Source organism: Palaemon carinicauda, chromosome 3, assembly GCF_036898095.1.
Source record: "Palaemon carinicauda isolate YSFRI2023 chromosome 3, ASM3689809v2, whole genome shotgun sequence".
Taxonomy (NCBI): Eukaryota; Metazoa; Arthropoda; class Malacostraca; order Decapoda; family Palaemonidae; genus Palaemon; species Palaemon carinicauda.
In genome coordinates, this window is record NC_090727.1 from 168,303,543 (window position 1) to 168,326,798 (window position 23,256).

Below are 23,256 nucleotides of genomic sequence, written 5' to 3' on the forward strand. Positions count from 1 at the left end.
CGCACCCCAGCCTACGTCCGATGCGTCCGAGAAGAGAACGTGGTTGGGAGTCTGAACAGTCAGGGGAAGACCCTTTCTAAGGTTGATAAAGTCCTTTCACCAAGTCAGACCAGACTTTATCTTTCCGGAAACCGGGATCGAGACCGCTTCTAGCGTCTTGTCCTTTTTCCAGTGAAAAGCTAGATGATACAGAAGAGGACGGAGGTGTAGTCTTCCAAGTGACACAAAAGAACCACGGATGACAGTGTCCTTACCAGACTCATCCACAGCCTGACAGGGCAGCGTTCCTTCTTCAGCATCTTCTGGATGGATAGCAGGGCTGGGGGTTGATCGTCTAGTTCAGCAACGTCCTCATCAGAGGGTTCCTTATCCGAAACTGATGAGGAAACGGCAACGGAGTGGGCAACGTCTGACTCGCTGAATCCGGTCGCACTGGTGGATGCGTGACGGAGCCGGACGCAATATCATGGTACTGCTGCACAGTCTGTGAACTGTCAACCATGGGGACGCGAGGAAGTACAGCGTCAACCCGAAACTGTCTAGACTGTCTGGGTTGTGCAGTCAACACCCTACCGGGTTGCTGAGGTTGACGCACTGCGTCACAACAAGTCACCTCTGCTGGTTGTTGAACGTCTTCCTAGTGACACACTTCAACAACCACCTCCGAGCGTCGCTTAACGTCAACGTGCGACTGGCAACCCACTCTGGGTCGCATCGGTGGAGGAACCACCTCAACTGGCGGACGCGAGTAGGATACCTCAGTGTCAACAGGGCGCACAACCAACCGGTAGGAAGGTTGTTGGCCAGAAGGTTCTTCTCCGTAAAAAGTCCTCTATCAAGGACACAAGCTTGGACTGCATGTCTTGCAGCAAAGCCCATTAGGGTCTACGGGAGCAGGTGTGGCAACAGACGGGGTTAGCGACTGAAGCGGAACCATTTACCATCCCTGGAAGCCTTGTTATGCTTTAATTAAAGTCCATAGGAGGCTAAGCAGCTTAAGGCTCCTCTCCAAATGACAGAGTCCTCAAAGGAATATCAGTAGGAGGGAGAACAGCACTTTCTCATCCACAGGAACCTTGTCCGAGAAAAGCTAGGTTATCTCAGTGAGGGTCTCACTGGTGCATAAGCAGCAGACCAGAAGGCAACGTTATGTAACTGCTTGACAGTCTGTGAACCGTCAAAAACTGAACTGTCAACCACAACAGGTGCGTGAGGACATACAGCACTGGTGCATTAGCAGCAGACCAGAGGGCAACGTTATGTAACTGCTTGACAGTCTGTGAACTGTCAAAAAACTGAACTGTCAACCACAACAGGTGCGTGAGGACATACAGCACTGGTGCATTAGTAGCAGACCAGAAGGCAACGTCATGTAACTGCTTGACAGTCTGTGAGCTGGCAACGACCAAAGCTGTGTGGGGAAGCCTCAACTCCTGACTGACTAGTCTGCTGCGGGTGAGTGGCGGAAACCACAGTGGGTTGCGGAGGCTGACGCACCGTGTCAAAACACGGCAGCTTAACTCCACCCTCCTGTTGTTGTGGTAGCTCACGCACGGCAACGGAGTGCTCCGTGCGTCTGTGGGAGTCAGCATGCGTCTGGCAGGGTCGACTGCGCATGGGTGGAGGAGCTCTCACAGCCGGAGTGTGGGAGTAGGCAGCCTCAGCGTCTGCTGGGCGCACAACCGTGGCAGGTTGTAGGCTAACGGGTGCAGCGCCAACCTCTCCGCAGCCGGAGTGTGGGAGCAGGCAGCCTCAGCGTGAGCTGAGCGCACAACCGTGGCAGGTTGTAGGCTAACGGGTGCAGCGCCAACCTCTCCGCAGCCGGAGTGTGGGAGCAGGCAGCCTCAGCGTGAGCTGGGCGCACAACCGTGACAGGTTGTAGGCTAACGGGTGCAGCGTTAACCTTCTCCGCACGAAACTCCTGCATAACCGCAGCTAACTGAGTCTGCATAGACTGCAGTAAAGACCACTCAGGGTCTACAAAAGCGGCAACAGACGGAGCTACTGTCCGTTGTGACTAAGGGTCTAAAACAGCGGGTGCGGCAACAGACGGAGTTACTGCCTGTTGCGGTACCACCTTGCCTCTCTTGGGAGGTGTGCAGTCGTCGGATGACTGCAGCGAGTCCGAACTGACCCAGTGGCTACACCTGGGGCGTTGGACTTGCGCGGAAGGGACCGACTTGCACTTAATAAGCTGCGAGACCTTGGTCCAAGGTTTCTTACGAGAAACCTCTTCCGCAGACGAGAAGTAAATGGGCTCTCTCGTCTTTGTGTGGGTGGGGCGATCTTGGGTAGATACGCCCGAAACCACGGAGGGAAAAAACGTCTGTTCGCTGATCAAGGCCTGAGGAACCCATAAGTCGTTTGACATTACTTCTCCCCTGGGCTTGGGAGCTTGCAAGAGGTCCCGGACTAGGTGAACGACAGGCACGAACAGACGAACCCTCGGACGCAACACTGTAACACTTTGCGCATATCACTTTATCACTTTGATTTTCTGTTTTGCACTTATTTCACTGAAATCGAAACTTATACTGATTTCTACCTGAAACACACAATCCTACCCTTCATTAAAAGGTAGTAATTGCGAAAACAGTCGTATAATGCAACAGAAAACATATATAAAGATAAAGAATTCAGTGGCTGGGAAAGAGACTAAACACTAGATCAAATAAACTACGTTTACAATCTCTCACCGCACATAGCCTGGGAACAAGAATAAAACCCTAGAAACGTTTTACCTTCTTCCCCTACAGCGACTAGGGAGGAGAGTAAAACGAGAACAACGTTACCCGCTTGAACGAAACGTTTTCTCTCCTCTCTCTCCCTCCGTCTCTATCTCTCTCTTTCTCTCTAGATTTCGCACCTGAGAGAAGAGCCCAATTATATATCGTCAAAACATGTTATTTGCTAAAGGAAAAAATTGAAAGGTTTTCCAAATAAAAAGTTTCTTTAATTTAGAATTTAAACCATTTAAGCTAAGAAAGAATGAACGAAACGCTAGAATAGGTTTACTCTTACTGCAAAGTGAAACCGTGATACACTCTCTCTCTATCGTAACGATAGAGCGCAAGTTGAACGTCCTGAACGTCAACAACTGCGTAGACTAAAAAACTAAACGTTAGTTCATCTTTGAAAACAGTACGAGACTATCAAAGAAATTCTTTCATAAAACATTAAATTTAAAAAGTTTTAAAATCTTTAAAGGTTAAATACGATATAACGGGCTCAACGTTGATTAACTTCGGTTCCAAGTTAGGACCGCCTACTAAAAGGAAAGGTCGCAAATAAACAAAACATAAAAAATTTATTTTTATATGTTTATAATAAAAGGAAAGTTAATCGAAGAGGCCTAATAAAGGCGGAGAGATATAAAATATAAAGATCTATAACGTGTTAAGCAAAATTACTAAAAACCTAAACACACTTCCGTCTAAGGGAAGGGTCGGCCATTTAAAAGTGAAAGAGAGTCCATACTCTCTTTGTCACCAAAATAAAATCTATCCAAAACGAGTTCAAGTTTTGAAATGAAGATAAAACCCCTGCATAGTGAAAGCTCAAAACTGGAATAGTGTACTTCACCAAATAGTTGTGAAAACAAATCCAGTTAGTAACAGCGTATTTAGTAGGTCTTGCCAGTGGCACGACAGAGAGAAAATTGATTCTTTGTTGACATCGAGTACTTGAGTACCTACTTGACAGATGGCGCTGTTGATGTACACCCCCACCTGTATAGCGATCGCTGGCGTATTCCGCCCGTAGGTTTTTCTGTCGGGCAGCAGAGCTGACAGCCATATGATCATCGGGTAAGTTTAATATTGAAAATTAAGAAATTCTTAAGTACTGTGAACATCAGCATACAGATCACTGAAAACACTTACTTCCCCATTTGATTTCGGACAGACAGTAGTCTTCACCATAGTTACAGTTCTCTACAGTATTTGTGCACTTTCCCGTATTCTCATCCTGGTCTTTGCAAGCATAACACTTTTGACCAACCACACCTGAAAAAAAGGAAACATCACATCATTACACGTATCTAATCTAAAACTATAAATTAAAAATACTAATGAATCGATAAATAATGGTAAAACTAACCTTTTCTTCTCTACACTGTATAGTACATTATTCTCTGGGACGCATAATAAATCCACGAAAAATTACACAAAATATTGGTATCCTATTCCCCTGAAATCTTCACTCATAATTATCCAAAGGCCTACTTATAGCACCACTTTTCCATCACTGCCAGTTGCCTCTACCCTCCACAACAACACCAGGTACCAGGAGACCCAGCTGACTCAAATTTCCACGTCTTAATTATAAGGTAAGTTATTATTTGTGATTTACTTTTAGTTTGTGACTTGGGAAGGGGGGTCAGGGGGGGATTGCCCTCCAGAGGTCTATAACCTGGTAGCTTTGTGACCTGGGAAGGGGGTACCCAGCTAAGTCTGTGACCTGGGAAAGGGGGGGTTCACAAATAGGTCTGTGACCTGGGAAAGGGGGGGTTCACAAATAGGTATGTGACCTGGGAAAGGGGGGGTCCCAAATAGGTCTGTGACCTGGGAAGAGGGGGTTTCCCGGATAGGTCTGTGACCTGGGAAGGGGGGGGGGGGTTCCTGGTTAGGTCTGTGAACTGGGAAAGGGGATCAGAGGGCTTTACCCCTTAGTTAGGTGCGACCTGGAAACTGCTAGGTTAGGTGGGGTGTATTAGGTTCTGTGGCCTTTTACAATTCTCGAATCTATCAAATATGACAAATTTGGAGATAATTTGTATTTTTCCTAACCATACAAACCTTAGCTATTTACATAGGGGTTACTTTCGGCGTAGCTGAAAGGACGAGCCATTAGAATTTAACGAGGGTGTATTACCCCCACGCTAGTTAGCAGGGGGGGTAGGGGAGTGGTAGCTAGCTACCCCTCCCCCCTCACACACCAGTGAACTGCTTCACTTCACTTATAGGTAGGAATTGCTTTGGGGGACAGGGCTGGCAGGCAAATATGTGTAAATAGCTAAGGTTTGTATGTTAGGAAAAATGCAAATTCAAATTCAAATTCAAATTTCAATTTCAAATTCAAATTCAAATTCTTTATTTCAGCTGTAGAGCCATATACAAAATATTACAATAAAATTAATAGTTATATACAAATATATTAGGAGTAAAACAAAAGGTCTAAACACAGAAAATGTGTTTAGACCACTCTTTAAAAACTAATGATTTTTTAAAACTATCACTGTTAAAAATTGCACAAATTAAGTGGTTTTTTGAACTCTTTGCTCTCTGAAACAAACTTACAATACATTTTCTCACTAATTCATCAAATGTTGGTATTCCTAAAGAAACAAAGTGTCCACTTACTCTCGAAAACCTTTCTATTCCCATCAGGTACCTAAAAGAGTCATTGTAACATATTTTAAGTTTTCGTAGGGTTTCCTTTTTACATTTCATTGCCAGAGGCATACAATACAGGGAAGTACAGAAAGATCTGAACAAATGTACTTTTGCCTCATCATTGCACATATGAAAGTTCCTTAGCAACATATTGCCTCGCAAGCATTGCCCTCGATAGAGTGATGCAATATGGTCATCGTCCTTTAGATTGTCATTAATATTCATGCCAAGATATTTACATGACTTAACGACTTCCAACCTGACGTCATTAATATAGAGTGACGGTTCACTAAATGATATAAAATTACAGGGTTTTATTACAAGAACTTTGGTCTTGTCAGGATTGGCTTCAAGATAATGGTACTTCAAATATTCCATACTTTTATCTATGAGTATTTGCAACGCTTTTAAAGATGGGGCTAAAAGTATTATATCATCTGCATAAAAGATATGATTCACCTTGACCTCTCCCACTGTGCAACCACCTTCCCTGCTGAGGACCTTTGTACTTAAATCATCCACATATACGGCAAACAGAAGTGCTGATAGAACACTACCCTGTCTAATACCAAAATCTCCGATTTTGTCATTTGTTCCGTAACCGAAATACAAACCACGCTATTTACATTGGGTGACTTACCCCCAAGGTAGGGTGGAAAGTCCCCAGCCTTACTGGCTTTGGCTTACACGGGGACTCAGAATCCGAGTGAGCAGCACTCGAGAAAAAGTGTCCTTGCACCTCGCAAGTTCTTGCTACGCAAGAAACGTGCGGCCTACATAAGCTTGTGTGTGGAGGGAAGAAGTGTGACTTGTCCTAGGAAGTCGACCTGAAGTCCTTTATCTGGAATTCTAGGCTAGGACGTTCCCAATACCACCTCGTCAGGGTATGGGGGACGCGACAGTATTAACTCAATACTAGGAACACAAGGAAGCATAGTTTACCTGCAGAGGCTTGAGGTCAGCTATGCAGAGAACCCAGGATGCTGCTTTCCCCAAGAGAGGGGAGGATGAAGAAAGAAGTAAGGGCCAGACATACTTCTTTCATTCATGCAGACTAAAACTGGATAACAATGCCCTCAACCTTCTGCTACCTGTCCAATAAGGAGCCTGAGGTTAGACCAGCTGTTGTGTAGCCACCACAGGGCTGATAGACGTATCGAGGTTCCAGTGGGTCACGTCCTGCAGGTAGTGGGCTGTGAAGGTCGTTAGACGCTTCCAGACTCCAGTTTGTAGAACCTGCGTCACAGAGTAGTTTCTCTTGAAGGCCAGGGACGTTGCGATGTCTCTGACATCGTGTGCCCTAAGGCGACGTGACGGAGGAGGATCTGGATTCAAGGCGTGATGGATGATCCTTTGCGTCCAGGCTGAAAAGGCATTCTTGAAGACCCTCCTCTCCGTCCTCCCTGTGCTCCCAAACAGGGCTTGCACGCGAGAACGAACTGCAGCTGTTCTTTAAGATAACCCTTCCGACTCCTTACTGGGCCTAGTAGGAGAAGGTCTGGGTCATCTGTTACAGAACGGAGACTCGAAATCCTGAAGGAGTCGACCGAAAGGTCCAGGACTCCCAGATTTTGAGTCTAGTAACCAACTCAGGGACGAACCTAACGTTACCTCCACTTATCCTCTTGAGTGGGCAACGCCGTACAAGAGACTATGACGTTCGCTGACACGCTTGGCCGAAGCCAGAGCGAGCAGGAGCACCATCTTCCAAGACCGGTGACGATCAGAAGCCTGGCGTAATGGTTCGCAAGGAGATCTCTTAAGAGCCCTAAGAGCCCGAACTATGTTCCAGGAGAAGGTCTCATTTCCGACTGGGGCAGGTAAGTTCGTAGTTACGTATGAGCGAAGAAAGATCCAGCGAGGAGGAAATGTCTATTCCTTTCAGCCTGAAGGCCAGGCTAAGGGCTGGGCGATAGGTTTCCACCGCCGAGAGCGACAGAGCATCTCCTCCCGCTGATAGACAATGACTCCGCTATTGCTGGGATAGTGGCATCAAAGGGAGAGGTACCTCTCCCACCACACCAACCACAGAAGATTCTACACTTCACCTGGTAGACCCCTGCGGATGACTTTCGCAGGTGTCGAGACATCCACTCCGCAACTTGTTGCGGAACGCCTCTCTCTGTGAGGGGATGCTGGAGGGTCTCCAGGCGTGAAGCCGAAGCGATGCTCCGGCTTGTGGTAGATGTCATAGTGTGGTTGTTTGAGTAGCTCGTGTCATGGGGGAAGCTCTCTCAGGAGTTCCGTCAGGGGATGTAGAAGTTCCGGGAACCACTCTGCATGATGCCGCAGCGGAGCTATCAGAGTCATCGACAGGTTGACCGATAGTCTGATCTTGTTGAGCCCCCTTCTCAACAGACAGAACGGTGGGAAGATGTAGACGTCGATGTTGTCCCACCGTGTAGAAAGGCATCTTGCTAGAGTGCCTTGGGATCTGGGACTGGGAGTACAGTAGTACAGCGGCAGCTTGAAATTCAAGGCTGTCGTAAACAGGTCCACAAGGTCAGGACCTGTTGGCTACCAAGGGGGGCCGAAGACCACTCGGTACTCTCTATCTGTGAAGTCCTGCTCAGACTGTCGGAGAGCACATTCCTTGTCCGGAATGAAACGAGCCGAGAGGGTATGAGTGGACTTCGGTTCATCTCAGTATCTCCACTGTAATATGAGAAATTTGATATGAAGAGGTACCTCCCTGCTTACTGAAACGAAAGGCACTACCGTGGAGTTGTCGTCCACGGAGTGACTCGCCAGGGTCTGTTGGAAGTGTTGAGGAGCCAGACTACGGCCTTCATTCCTAGCAGATTGATGTGGAGGTACCCTTCTGGTTCTGACCATAAGCCTGATTCAGAATGTGAACCCCTCCCTTGTTTTGACGAGTCCGAAAACAGCATCAAATGAGGGGGAAGGGCAAGAAGATCCATTCCCCTGCAAAGGTTTCCATAGGTCAGCTATCACTGCAGATCCATTCATTCCGCAGGTCCCAAAGGGACCAGAATGTCCGGGGAATCGTTGTCTTGATTCCACCGGGACTTGGGCCGCCGACGCAGGGATTCCATCCTGAGGCGGCCGTTGGAACTAGATTGGCCAACAAGGAAAGGTGACCTGGGAGGCGTAACCAAGATTGGGGTGGAAGCTCTCCTCGTCTGAGGAAAGGTTCTGCGATTTTCCTCAGCCTTGCTATCCTATCTGATGGGAAGGCTTGGAGATTGGAGTCCAATATCATGCCTAGACATCCCAGTTGTTGAGATGGGAGCAGAGAAGACTTCCCGAGAATTACCATCATCCCTAGACCTTGGCAAAGTCCCAGAAGCTTGTCTCGGTGTTGAGGAAGGGTCGATTCCGAGACTGCCTGGGATAGCCAGTCCTCCAGAAAGCGAAGGAGACGGAAGCCGCTTCTGTGTGGCCATGAAGATAACAGGGTGAACATTCTGGAGGACACCTGCGGTGCTGCGGGGAGATCGAAAAACACTGTACCTTGAACTGGTATATCTGTTGTCTAGGCTGAATTCCAAGTACTCCCTGGAAGACGGATGGATTGGGATCTGGAAGTACCCGTCCTTCAGCTCCAGTGTGCACATGAAGAGTTGTGGTCACAATACAAGCCTGATTGGCTCTGCTGTTCCACGCTGAACGAAGTTTGTTCGACAAACTTGATCAGGGCAGAGAGGTCGAGACAGGTCTCCAGACTTCGGACGCTTTCTTATAAGAAAGAGTTGACTGAAGAAGCCGTGGGGGGGAGCCGTCGATGACCTTTTGGAGAGCCTCCTCTAGAGCATGGTCTCAATTCCTGCCCGAAGGGCTAGCCCCTTTGCCGATCCCATGGCATAGGAGCTCGGCGACACTGGATTTGCTGTCAGCGGAGGTAGAGATGTAAAGAACGGGACACGATTCCTTGGCTGATCACGGAGATCGTGCAGGAATCGGCCTCGGGCTGCTGCCACCTGAGCGCGCAACCTTGGGCATCCCCCCACCGGGGACCCTGCAGGGGGGGGGGGTTGCCAATCCTAGCGTTTGCGGCCTCGGCCGCTCCTTCAGGATTATTGCTTCCCCAGAAGGACTTCCCGCCCTTCTTGCCTCTGACAGGAGGGGGCTGCTGTTTAGACACCTTGTCTTAGCTGCCAGGGCTGGTTCCGATGTCCTAGGCTGACGAGGCTGTTGTTGTTGAGGCGCTGGAGGTTGTAGGGTCTGGATGCAAGCGCCTATGGAGGAGCGAACCGTGATTCGCTTCTCCATCTCTCAGTTGTCCGTTACCTGTCCTTGAGCTCAAAATAAGGTCTTTCCAAGAGTGGAAGAGTGTCTGAGCTTGCCGACATCCATGGTTGGGACTTCCGAGAGGAACCTCTCGGTCACTGCATCTCAATGCTTCAACATCGAGTTTGCCTACAAGTTTGAAACTTGGAGAGCCGGGAAACGAGATGCTCGTGCCCGAGAGGAGGAAAGTTTCCATAACTTTCCTGGAGCTCTCCCTGGACAAATTCTCGGATCGCAGCAGGATGCCCAGAGATCCAAGCCAGACAACCAGCCACGAAGTGGCCCGCATGACATACTATGCGGCTCTCTTCTGGTTTTAAGATCTCCGAAGACGAGAATGTCACCAGCCGGGCGGAGAACTTCTCGAGAGAAGAACTCCCTGGGGAGGCCCTTCCACGGAATGGTGGAGAGGAAGGGCTAAAACCAGGTTCCCCCATGATCTCGAAGTACCTCCTCTGCTGACGGCTGACAGACGCAGTGTCAGCGACTCCCGCTAGGAGAAAGGGAATCGAACGATCCTGAGGAATAGAGATGATGGGGCCTGCCCGAAAGGAAGGAGAAGAATGTTACCCAGACCTCTCTGAAGATAATTCCTGCTTCTTGTATGTGCCATGCTCTGCGTTTACGGGGCTTCCCGCCCTAGAAGATCGTGAACTGGAAGTACGCGCCCCAAAAGACTCGCCAGGTTGCTCGTGTTACGATAACACGCTTCCCGCTCTACGGGAAGAGCGGTCGAAATCACCCTGGTGCTCGCGCGATGGCAAATCGCTGGTTCGCGCGCGGGCGTGCAGGCGCGTGGGTGCGAGGGCGCGCAGGTGAGGGCGAGCGCGGTTGAAAGGACGAACGCTGGAGGTCGGGAGACCGATGGCGTGTAGGCGAGTGATGGCGCGTTCGGCAAGCGATGGCGCGTTCGGCGGGCGATGGCGCGTTCAGCGGGCGATGGCGCGTTCGGCGGGCGATGGCGCGTTCGGCGAGCGATGGCGCGTTCGGCGAGCGATGACGCGTTCGGTGAGCGATGGCTCGCTGGCGGGAATCGAGCTGGCGCTCGAGCGATGGAAAATCGCTGGTTCGCGCACGGGCGAACACAGGTTCGCGTGTGCGCGGGAGAGCGCAGGCGGCCGGGAGACCAATGGCGCGTATGCAAGCGATGGCTCGTAGGCGGGCGAAGGCGTGTTAGCAAGCGATGGCGCGTTGGCGAGCGATGGCGTGTTTGGCAAGCGATGGCGCGTTGGCGAGCGATGGCGTGTTTGGCAAGCGATGGCGCGTTGGCGAGCGATGGCGTGTTTGGCAAGCGATGGCGCGTTGGCGAGCGATGGCGTGTTTGGCAAGCGATGGCGCGTTGGCGAGCGATGGCGTGTTTGGCAAGCGATGGCGTGTTTGGCAAGCGATGGCGCGTAGCGACCGCTCACTTACAGGAGAATTAACGCGTGGGCGCGTAGGAAAACCTACGACGATTGAAGCATTGGCGTTGAAAACGCTTGCGCACAGGCGACGAATCGCGCGGGCGCGTAGAGGATCGCTGGTGCGTAAGGAGAGCCCAGGGATGCCTGTGAGCCCCTGTGCGCTAACTTAGGTATCTCTTGGGCGGCCGTGAAGTAGAGGCGCTGTAAGTCCAGAAGAACCTGTGACCACCAATGCGCTAGCGAAGGAACTTCTTGAACTGCGTGACGAGACAGGAACCAGGGGATCGTAGGAGCGTAGTTGTGTGGCCAGCTGAGAAATGCGCGGCCAGATGTATGAGAGATCGTCGGCGAGGAGGCGAAGGAATAACTCCTTACCTACGCCCAGATCCGAAGATCATGGACGCGTGGGCGAACGATGGCGCATATCAGGAAGGGGGCGCAATGCGGACTGGCGAGCAGGTGCACGTGGAATTCAGTGAAGAACAACCTCCCTGCTTGCGCCCAGATCTGGAGATCGTGGGCGCAAGGGCGAACGTTGGCGCGTAATGTGCACATCAGGAAAGGGTGATCAGATGTGCGCTGGCGAGAAGGTGATCGTGGGCGTTCAGGAGACCGTAGGAGCGCATGGCGCGTAGCCGCACAGAAGGTCTCAGAAGAGTTGGCGATTAGGAGTTGATTCAGCAGAAGTCTGGTCCACAGCTGCTTACACCTGTTTGCGCAACTTTGTAGGCATCCCCCCACTGGTGGAAAAGCAAGGAGACTGCCTATCCTAGCGTTGGCGGCTTTGGCGGCTCCCTCTAGGATTTACACCTCCCCTGGAGGACTTTTTGTCTTTCCTGTCTATGACAAGAAAGGGCTTACACACCGTTGTCTTTGCTGCAGTTTTTGTCGTCGTTCTGGTCTTGGTTGGACGGGACTGCTGTGGTGCTGGAGGTTTATAGGGCTTAGATGTTAAAGCCCTATGGAGGAGAGAGTCTTGACGAGACTTCCTCCACCGCCTAGAAGCATGTTCCACATCCTTAGGCTCAAACAGATGAGACCCCTCTAAGGAGGAATGTCTGAGCCTACTGATATAGACGCTAGGGACCTTCTGGTGGAATCTCTCAGCTACTGCATCTCGACGTTTCAAGATGGTATTTGCCCACAAGTTTAAGACTCGGTGGGTAAGAAACTCGATCGTGCGAGTACCTGTGAGAAGGAAGGTCTCCATAGCTTTCCTGGTACGTTCTTTGGAGAAATCCTCGGACCGTATCAGGATACCGAAGGTTCCTAACCAGATATCAAGCCACAAAGTAGCTTGCATAGCACACTTCGTAACCTTCACCTGGTTAAGGATCTCGGTTGCCGAGAACGAGACCTGCCGGTTGGAGTCCCTCTCAAGAGGGACTCCCCTGGTTAGCTCTTCATGTGAGTGGTGAAGAGGAAGAGTTGAACTGGGCTCCTCCAGGATCTCGAAATACCTCCCCAGTTGTATGCGAGGAGGTGGGAGGAGCTTGTTCCTGGTACCGGAACGGTTGGAGGAGGGCATCTCGGAGAGCTGCTGGACGATCTTGTCCCTGGTACTCTTCACCCCTTGAGACCAGGGCAGGGCTGCACTGGTCTTAGAGCGTTTTTGAGCACCAGAGACACAGTCTAGGACTGTGTCTTTGTCCTCTCGAGGGGGGATCCCTAGGTCGGAAAACCTGTTGAGAACCCTCATTAGAGTCAGAACCTGCCAGAATGCATGTTCTGACTCCTGCTGGTCTCCTCCTGTTGCAGGACTTGCAGCGAAGTCTCCTTCTATCCCCAAAAGGCTCTTCTTGGGGAGAGTCGCGGACATTCCCTGAGTGTCTGGCTGGCTCCATCCTAGCCCCAGTGGCGGACTTTGGCATGGTTTTGGAGTCTTTAGATTCCGACATCAATGTGTGTAACATGCCCCTTCTATTCTCAAGACTGGGAGGAACTCTCGGCGTGAAGAGAGATTTCCTCCATTGGTGCAATGAGGGAAAATCTCTCTTCACGTGGTTCCCCAAGTGACAGGAGATCTTCGTCCGAAAGGGATGAAGAGTTAGTCTGAGGAACAGGAGGAACTTGCCTCAGTGGTCTGAGTGGAGTCAGTTTCGCCCTCGGGGAATTGACCGCGTCCGAAACTCCACTTTTCCTCTTCAAAGGAGTAGACGAAGCCATGGTTCCATGCCCTAGATCAGACAGGACAGGCTTGAAAGCCTGATCAAGCCATTGAACCAGGGCTGCTGGCTGACAGACGCACTGTCAGACAGACCCCCTAAAGGGAAATGGACCGAAGGTTCCCTGGGAGGAGTTACTGGAATAGGTGGGGTCACCTTAGAATGTAGCTTAGGGATCCTGAATCCCTCTGCATATTTCCCTTTTCCCACAATGTACGGTGGTATGCGCTTGAGGGAGGGGAATGAGGCGATGGCGACATTGCCGGATGACGCGCCTGTTGGTGTGCATGCTCGCTCGCGGGAGAATATTGGCGCTCGCACGAGGGAGAAGAACGTGCTTGTGCGAGGGAGAATATTGGTGCTCGCGTGCGGGCCGGTGTGCAGGAGAATCATGATGAGAGCGCGGGCGCACATCCGTAGGAGAAAGAGCATGCGCGCAGGAGAATCATGATGGGCGTATGGGAAAGTGTTGGCGCGCGTCGGTAGGAGAGAGAGGGTGCGCGTGCGCAGAGAAAGATGATGCGCAGGTGAGCGCACATGGTCTGGTGAGCACTGGCGAGCAGGTAAAAGTTGGCGCACATGGTCTGGTGAGCACTGGCGAGCAGGTAAAAGTTGGCGCACATGGTCTGGTGAGCACTGGCGAGCAGGTAAAAGTTGGCGCACATGGTCTGGTGAGCACTGGCGAGCAGGTAAAAGTTGGCGCACATGGTCTGGTGAGCACTGGCGAGCAGGTAAAAGTTGGCGCACAGGCGAGGGCAACAAGGTTGTTGCCTCACCTACAAACTTGCACGCAGGAGAGTGATGGCGCGCAGGTTTTGGCTAGCGCGCAGGTTTTGGCTAGCACGCAAGATCACCTGCGGGTGCGCAGGTGATGTGGGGCGCACATGTTAGCACGCAGGAGAGCACGGGCACGCGGGAGAGCGATGTTGCACAGCTAAATGGCACGTAGGAGAAATTTGTCACGCAGGAGAGTGCTGGCGCGCAGGCGGGCGCTGGCGCGTAGGAGATCGTGAGCGCTTGGGCACACGGCACATAGGTGCAGGAGAGCGCTGGCGCGCAAGAAGATCATTGACGCACAGTTGAGCGCAAGTGCGCTGTGGTGCTGGCGCGTAGGCAACCCTGAGCGTGTTTGTGCAGGCTGCGCAGGAGATCGTGGCGCGTGTGCGCATGGCACGCAGGAGAGCGCTGAAGATTATGATGGCGCGTAAGCACATGTTGGCGCGCAAGCGCATGAGGTTGCTGCCCTTTGTAAGGGAGAGCAGGATGGGTGGTGCACCAAAGCGTTGGTAAATGACGAGCTGCTGGCGAGCGCTGGTCAGGGCGAGAGTGATGGCGCGCAATAGCACACTTTGGAGGAGCTTTATTAGGCTCATACAGGAACGGCATTGGAACTTGAAGTCACAACACCTCTCCATTCTATTAAAGAAAGGGTGAAAAATAGCGGTATCTGTCAGGAGACTAATCCAACACAAGAGGATTTCAAAATGCCACCAAGAAAGAGCACTGGGCTCTCTCCGGTTCGCAGTAGTGACAGACCCGGTGCTAAGAAGCACAGACAAAAGATGCGCCAGGAGTCTGGATAAGATACGCTTCAAACGCTCGAAGAGATCGACAAGGTTGACACCGACCCGATTGCGCACGCTATGGAGGCCGTGGTCAATGAATAAGAACCTAGCACAGACAATTTTCTTGCAACCACCACAAACATCAGTGGCGACACACACGGAAGCCTCCCTGAAAGAAACGGGAGGCCATTCGTATGAAAAGAAAGGGCAAGAAATTGATCATTCCAGTTCAAAAACTTTCACATCAATATCTTGGAGGCTATGACAGTCCTCCTAACGTTGAGGAGACTATCCCCTCGCAGAATAGTCCACATCCGATTGGCTCTCAACAACGAGGTGATAGTAAGATGTCTAATCGACAAGGCTTGAGTTCACCTCACATCAACCAAGTGATGTTAGCCATCCTCCGCCTGGCAAGGAAGAGTAGATGGCATTATCAAGCAGTTCACCTTCAAGGGTTCCGCGATGTGACGGCGGATGCTCTATCCAGGCGAAAGCTGATAGAGACAGAACGGTCCCCATACACACACTCATTCTCCTTTATTCTCGATAAAAGTCCCGGGACTGCAGATTGACCTCTTTGCAACGAGCGACAACTAAAACTAGTAGACCCTTACGAGAACCTTAAGCAGAAGCGATAGACGTCATGTCTTTCAACTGGAACGGATGAAATCGAATGTATCTGCTTCCACCAACCAATCTCCTGCTAAAAAGTCCTTGTCAAGCTAGTATCCTGCAAAGGAACAGCTCCTGTAGTGGCCCCCAAATGGCCCAAAAACAATTAATTTGCTCTAATTCTAGAATTGAAACTGTAGCTGTTTCCTCTGCCGTACCAGGCTTTATCAAATCTGGTGCAGAAGTCGGCTGCTACATTTCATCCCCGAGAACCAACAACCTGCATTTCAGGATTTTTTCACACTAACAGCGAACAAAAGTTCAGAATCTCGAAGAATGTGACCGACTTCATTGTAGAGACAAGTCAAGTCCAACCAGGAGACAACGTGAAATGTCTTGGAAGAAAGGGGCACCACTCGTGAAAACAAGGGGACCAACAGAAATTTCAACACGTTTCTGTCTCTCTTTCTTCTTTTACCTACTTGAACGAGGCCTGACTTCCACTAAGATAACCACGTGTAAGTCGGCCTTGACTAGACCTCTTCTATACGCCTTTGAGACGAACCTCATAAGCTAAACCTTTTTTAAGGTACCAAAGCATACACTAGACCCAAGCCGACAACCCCTCTAAAGCCCATTACATGGTCGTTGGTCAAAGTTTTACACTATGCTTCGAACCTAAACAATGAGAATTGTACTCTAAAGGAACTAATACAGAAAGTCAATTTTCTGTTCGCAATAGCCTTAGGGGCTAGAGTTAATGAAATATAGGCCATATTCAGTTCACAGAAGAGGGAGAACTAAATCCTTTCCCGATCCTACTTTTCCCGCCAAAACGGGCTGCCCACCAAAAGGTGGGGTCCTTGGAGAATCTGCCCACTGAAGGAAGATGTCTCCCTATGCCAATTAGGGGGTCTTAAGGTCTATCTTCATAGAACTTCAGACTTCAAGGAAGGATAGCTCTTTCGAGGCGATACCTTAGGATAAAAAATCTATCCCTAAAAATAACTGATAGCAGTGCTCACCTACTTATTCGCAGAGCGGATCCTGACAGCTCACCCGCAGTTCATAATCCTGAGAAAATTGCTTCTTCACGGAACTTCTTCCAACACTATTCGAAGCAAGAACATAAGATAAGACATGTTGTGGTGGCGGCGGGTAGTTCTAAAGAACCCGTCGTCTAAGCCTGCGACGAACAGTGAACTGCTTTGGGACTTTCCAGTGCATCGGGTGCATGGGTACACTTACCCTCAAATGCAAATCATAACTATGATTAACACACTGTTCCACATAGGTGCATATCTGACCGATAACACCAGTGCCGAGTGAACGTTTACGTCACGGTGTTCATGCATTTCCAAAATCTGTACAGATCAGTCAGATTTGGTTTCACATCTCTATTGAGTGGCATCATTTCGATGAAATTACATATTTTCCCAAAAGGAGAAAATATGGAACCTTATGTGTTTTCAATGCCGGATCAGATTCATACCTGATTGTAATTGATAATTTAGCTACAAGGTAAAATACTGAACGTATTTGCGTCTTATTGCTGCTACCTCAGTAAAAGACGAATAAAACATACTAGTTTTAATTAAGCCCTAGAAGGGACCAACTTGAAATAAGAGTACAGATTTCCAAGGGATAAAGGGTAATCTCTAAGATTTACCATCTGTCCCTATGGAGAAACTTTGAATCCTTATAGTCGAAGTCGACACTTTCCCTGCAGGGGGCAGGAAGCCCTAAGCTAGTTCCAAGCTTAGTGGATATGACTGATAACGGTAATGTCATATATAAAGGTCTAGGAGTCCATATAAGGAACTCATTCAAAGTAAAGGCACTTATACAAACCCACAGATATAGTAGTTTTAAGTATTTCTCTGGTAAACTTCCATCAGGACGACATGGCCGAGCCCAAAAATCGGATTTTGAGCAAAGTGAAAAATCTATATTTAGGTGATATGGCCATGTCGTCCTGATGGACCCTCTCTCCTTCTAAAAAGGAGTATACATATATGTAACGAAGTCCCCACCCGAAACTACTCTATCTGCGGCTGTCCATGCTTAATTGCAACAAGGAATAGTTCGCCGGGGTGGTACGGGGAGGGGATCCACCGGGTAACCTTGATAATGGCTCCCCTTCAATTTCACCACTCTTCCCCCTCAGAGCAAAAACTCTATTCGGGGTGAAGATTGCCATGTGTCGTATCAAGAAATATGTCCCCTGATATTATGCGATATCCTTAAAAGTTACATTAAGGATACTCGCACCAGGAGTTAGAATTCTGGAAACCTGTGGTTAATTCTCTGGGAGTATCACTGTAGCCAAATATCCCTTAGAAATCTATCTAAAGGAACCTTCCATCAGGACGACATGGCTATATCACCCACAAATGGATTTTTCGCTTTGCTCAAAATCACTTTTGTAGTACAGCAGCCACGTTTTACAAACAACAAGAAAATGGAAAAAAAATTTCCATTTGCTATGTATGAGGGAAGAACTGGCCGGTAATATATAAAGGCTCTTCAAAAAGGTTTATAATTTAGAATGTTGGGCCCTTTATTCTATTCAAACAAGTAACTCATGACAGAGGCACCACCTACAGTATAAATGTTTTTCTGAAATATCGGGGGAAGGAGTAAAATGTTTTTTTCTTTTTATTAAATTTTTAATTTCGTTAATAAAGGTTTTCGCCAATAGTATAAGATTCAAAATAGTGTATTTACAAAGATATATTAGATCATGCGAGTTTCAATGGCCTAATATTGCACTGTTCTATAACAAACTCCTCGAGTTGGGTGGTGTTCTTATGTTTGGTTCCTTTTTAAAATGTGGATTTTCAGGTTTTATTATAGTTACATGCAGATACAGCTTTTCTGCTATAAAACCGGTGTTTCCTATAGAAAAACGTCCATTTTATTAAAAATGACACATTTTCACAGCAATTAAAATCGATGAAATAATAATTAACGACGTTAGCGTTCGTAGCTCAGCATGTACCGCTTGCCAGTACATAGGAGCTTGATGTTTTTCTTTTTCCTCGAGCGAAGCGAGCGCATGGCCGATCCAAAACCATTAGATTTCTGAAAAATATCCCGGTTCTTGCACAGTCTAACGGAATTCAGTTTATTTACTGTTGAAATGAAGAACAAATGCAGGGAAAGCACATTATTTACTAAAGGAAAAACTATTTTATCTGTTTAAAATGTTACTCTGTCCATAACTATAATTTTACTGTTTTTACTTGTGTTCTGTAACTTTAAAACATGTATATTTTGGAAAATCCGTATTTCCCTTAAATATTTAGGTAAAGTTTTGGATTCAACCAAATTGGGAAATGTATTATATTAATATATTTTCCTAGTAAAGCACGTGATAACAAAACACTTCTTCTCAATACATTATTGTCGCTAATGCATACTTACAGAGAAAAAAAATATTTCAGGAATTGAAGGTCTTGACTTTTTCTAAGTTTAGTGTATATCTTTCCATGGGCACGCAAGGTAGCTCTTGTTAGTTTGTATATCTGTTTTCATCTTACTTGGCTCCTCCCCATTGCGCAATGTGACAATATTTGCTTGAATGCGCATTTGCTCCTCCCACTAATGTCGCTCCTCCAATCTAAATACTACTGGGTTCTTTTCAAGGGTTATTATTGGACGATTCATTGGTCTCTCAGTCTTGTTTCAAGGATCTGTTTTTCGTGCAATATAACATTGTAAACGATAGTATTTTGTTTTTTTCCCTATTTCATTATGGGAGAAACCCGTGATTGTCGTTTGTTTTCGGTTTTCAAAAGTTCCGGTTTCTATATTTTCATCACACGTCACTTGACTGTCATGGATCCTCCGGTACGGTTGTGTGAAATATGTCGTTATTCCTATTTTGATGTGATCGGCCGATTTCATGGGAATTATAATGGAACTCCTGAAGTAGTGAATCGTTTTCTAAGGGAGCATTCCGTATTACCTTTAAGTGTCCAGTGTGGTAAATGTGATTCGCCTTTACATTTTCGTGAGGATAGACATGTGTGGTATTGTACCAAATCTGAACGTATTCCAGTACTTGATGATTCAGAAGAGGGTCAACCACAACCTTCCACATCTTCATCGTCATCTTCCGTTTAAGGTAAGAAGTGATTTAACAAAATATATATATTCAAATTTACCCCTGGTTAAAGGGGGGGTCGCAGGGGGGGGCGAAGCCCCCCCCCCCCCGGTAGGGGTACAGGGCCCCTAGGTTAGGTTAGGTGGGTTTGTTAGGTTCTGTGGTGCCCTGAAAATTACTGTGGCCTTAAGGGGGGGTCGCAGGGGGGCGAAGCCCCCCCCCGGTAGGGGTACAGGGCCCCTAGGTTAGGTTAGGTGGGTTTGTTAGGTTCTGTGGTGCCCTGAAAATTACTGTGGCCTTAAGGGGGGGTCGCCCCCCCCGGTAGGGATACAGGGCCCCTAGGTTAGGTTAGGTGGGTTTGTTAGGTTCTGTGGTGCCTTGAAAATTACTTTGGCCATAAGGGGGGGTCGCCGGGGGGGCGAAGCCCCCCCGGTAGGGGTACAGGGCCCCTAGGTTAGGTTAGGTGGGTTTGTTAGGTTCTGTGGTGCCCTGAAAATTACTGTGGCTTTAAGGGGGGGTCGCTGGGGGGCCCTACCCCCCTCCCCCCGGTAGGCCTAGTTAGGGGTATGGGGGAGGGGTGCTGGAACATTAATTATTCATTTATTGCAAATATCATTCAATGCCCCAACACCCTCCCCCCCCTTCCCCCACCCAAAACCCCGGTTCCCAAAGGGTGTCCCCCATAATTGGTGGGATGAACTAGGGTATACATAGTAAATCTCTAAATCGGTTGGTTTGCAGTCAAAATAAACGTTAAATTCATTGAAACCACACTATTTCTGATGCAACAAATATATTTTTATTGCATTTTTCAAAATTTGGCTGAAACAAAAAATTTACCAATATTTACATCAGAACAGTTAAAATTCACTAGGAATATTGTCAGAGTAACTGTTTAACGGTTATTGTACGAGCCTATAAAATAAAATCCGTAGCCTTTGTATATCAGCGGCCAGTTCCTCCAGTGTGCATAGAGAATGGACAACAATTAACCTAAACTTCAACCCCTTAACCTATCCTACAAGCTATGTATTTACCCAATGGAGGGGTAACCCCGCCCCCTGCGAGGTTTCATTGTATATTATTACATCTCAATGTATCCTAGTATTCCAACTACTTTTTCTTATAGGAAAAATTACGCTCCCTTCGAAAATAACACTCGTTCCCGTCGCAAATGAATAGTTACAGAAATATATATACATCTATATCCGCCGATAATGGGGGACCCCCAGTGGGAACTCGGGGTTTTGGGTGGGGAAAACATACTGGGGAATCGATATATAACCGTAATTCAGTCCTTTTCTTCTCTATACATTTCTTTCTGGTATTTATTATAACCGTAGGAAAAGACAAATCAGCATACCTGGATATATTTGGGAGGAGCCGTTTCAAAGGTTATTTCTTGTAGTAATACAGTAACCAGTGCTGCCATCGCCTGATGTAGATTAAATGTTAGCATTCCATACCTGATGTAGATCAAATGTTAGCGTTTCATGCTAACATTAGCACCCATTTGTTCGTTTGTTCGTTCGCCCCACCTTCCGTCCTTCGTTTCTCTCCATTATTACTCTTTTTATTACCGTATTATTTTCTCATTTTATATTCCCATTCAATATAATTTATCATACATTCCATTTTACCTTCCTATATTGGGTTTATTTGTTTTGTTATTTCCTTTCCCATTTGTACATACGTTCGTTTCATCAGTTTCCGATCTGCGCATATATCCCCCCGCCCCCTGCGCAGGAGTTTCCACTCCCCCTTTTACTCTTTTTATTAGTGTTATTTTCTCATTTTTTATTCCCATTCAATATTATTTATCATTCATTCCATTTTACCTTCCTATATTGGTTTTATTTGTTGGGTTATTTCTTTATCCCTTCCCGGTTTCACATAAATACTTACCCTGGACTAGTTTTTTTATCCAGTTAATTCTCGGTATGATCTCCTCATTTTATATTCCCATTCACTATTATTTAACATTCATTCCATTTTATCTTCCTATATTGTTTGTATTTATTTTTGTTGGTTAGTTCCTTTTCTCTCCTCTGTGTCTTATAAAACTTTTCTTTCGTCTAGTTTCCGTAATTAGTTCATTCATGTTTTCTCTTTTGTTCGTTGTTTTTCCCTTAACCTATCATCACTCTAGGCCTATTCAGATATCTCCCTACCCCCCCCCCCCTTCCTTTATCTCTGTATGCGCTGTTTTCCGACCCATTGTTCCCCTGCCTTTCCCGTTTTAACCTTTGACCTAGTTACTCGTCCTTCGTTACTAGTGCGTTTTTTTTCCCGTATTTTGAGATGGAACATATTATAGAAACTTGTACCGGTTGCAGCATTCCGTATCTAAAAGCAGTGGCTCAATTCCATGGTGATTTTGTTGATAATTCAGGTTATGTTGACCATTTTCTTAAATCTCACAATGTTATTCCTCAACGTTTAAACTGCCCCTAGTGTCGTGCGCTTTTGTCTCTTCCTTCCGAGTCCAGCAAGTTTCGACGTTTCCTTCATAAAAGTAAGTCATTCCTCAATAGTCATTATTCGTGTTTTGTGACCGGGGTACTTCTAGGCAAGGTTAGGTGGGTTTGTTAGGTTCTGTGGCCTTTCTGTACTTTTTATATGGAGAAATTATTGAATATATCTGAGGAGATATTTAGCAGTTCTAGCTCTAGTAATGCCATCGTGTCGTTGGTAGTTCTGTGTACTATTCGTCTCCGTTGGTAGTACTGTGTATCAAGGTAAGTCATTCCCCCATTCTTATCATATGTGTTTTGTGACCGGGGTACTCCTAGGCAAGGTTAGGTGGGTTTGTTAGGTTCTGTGGCCTTTTGGTACTCTTTATTTATTGTGTAATAGTTTTATGGAAGTTTTATTTAGTTTACGTATGGAAAAATTTATTTCTACCTCTAGTAATGACATCGTGCCGTTGGTAACACTGTGTACCATTCGTCATCGTTGGTAGTTCTGTCAAACATTGGTAACGTTGCTAATGTTATCGTCCCCGACATCTGTTGTTTATATATTTTAACTCAGTATATATGTCCACAGTGTTAATATTTATATGGTTCATTTGTATTGTATTTCATTGTGTGATTTCGTACAGGAAATATATGATTTCCTATAGTAGATATCGTGATTTAACTGGTTTTCTCATTCATTTCATCCGCAATAACATCAACCAATTCGTCAACTTATAACTAACCGAATTGGTTGATCTGTTTGTTTGCGATTGAAATGGTCATCAAAATCGGTTAAATCTCGTTATTTGCTATAGGAAATCATATATTTCTTGTGCGTAGTCACACGATGTAATAATATACAAAATTACCCCCTGCGACCCACCCTTACACTACCGTATTCTTAGTCAGCCGTCATCATACATACATCCCTAATATCCAAAATCTTCAGACAACGGCTTATCTGTGCTACACCACTAAGGATATAACTTAAGATAAGGCTACGAAAATATCATTCAGCATTACTATGAAACGTAAGATACGATAGCCTAGGGTAGCCAAACTACATGCTAAGGAAGGTTTCTAGACTAAAAGTTTCTAAATCAATTAAGCTTTACTAATATGATAGCTTTATAAAAACCTACCTGATATAGATAGTGCCAAAATCAACAATATACTAATATTCCTAGACATTGTTGGTAGACCAAGTGGTCGTCGTTGCATACAAACACTTGAAAGTTGAATCACACCTCTTCGTCGCTTAGTTTTATAAAACTAATCACTTAGTCCAAGGTCCCCA

At 47.1% G+C, this 23,256-nt stretch overlaps 1 protein-coding gene across 2 annotated transcripts in view; it reads right to left on the reverse strand.

Annotated features, from left to right (window-relative positions):
- The window catches only part of cold (coiled), a 140,820-nt gene extending 117,564 nt beyond the window's left edge, over positions 1-23,256 (reverse strand). Inside the window, exons 1-2 of one of the 2 annotated variants that reach the window (XM_068371102.1) lie at positions 23,102-23,256; positions 3,882-4,004 (exon numbers count right to left, since the gene is read on the reverse strand). In XM_068371102.1, coding sequence (XP_068227203.1) covers positions 3,882-4,004; positions 23,102-23,180 — 202 coding nt within the window. In that variant the 5' untranslated portion in view covers positions 23,181-23,256. The remainder of the gene's footprint in view (positions 1-3,881; positions 4,005-23,101) is intronic. The other variant, XM_068371101.1, reaches the window with a different exon arrangement.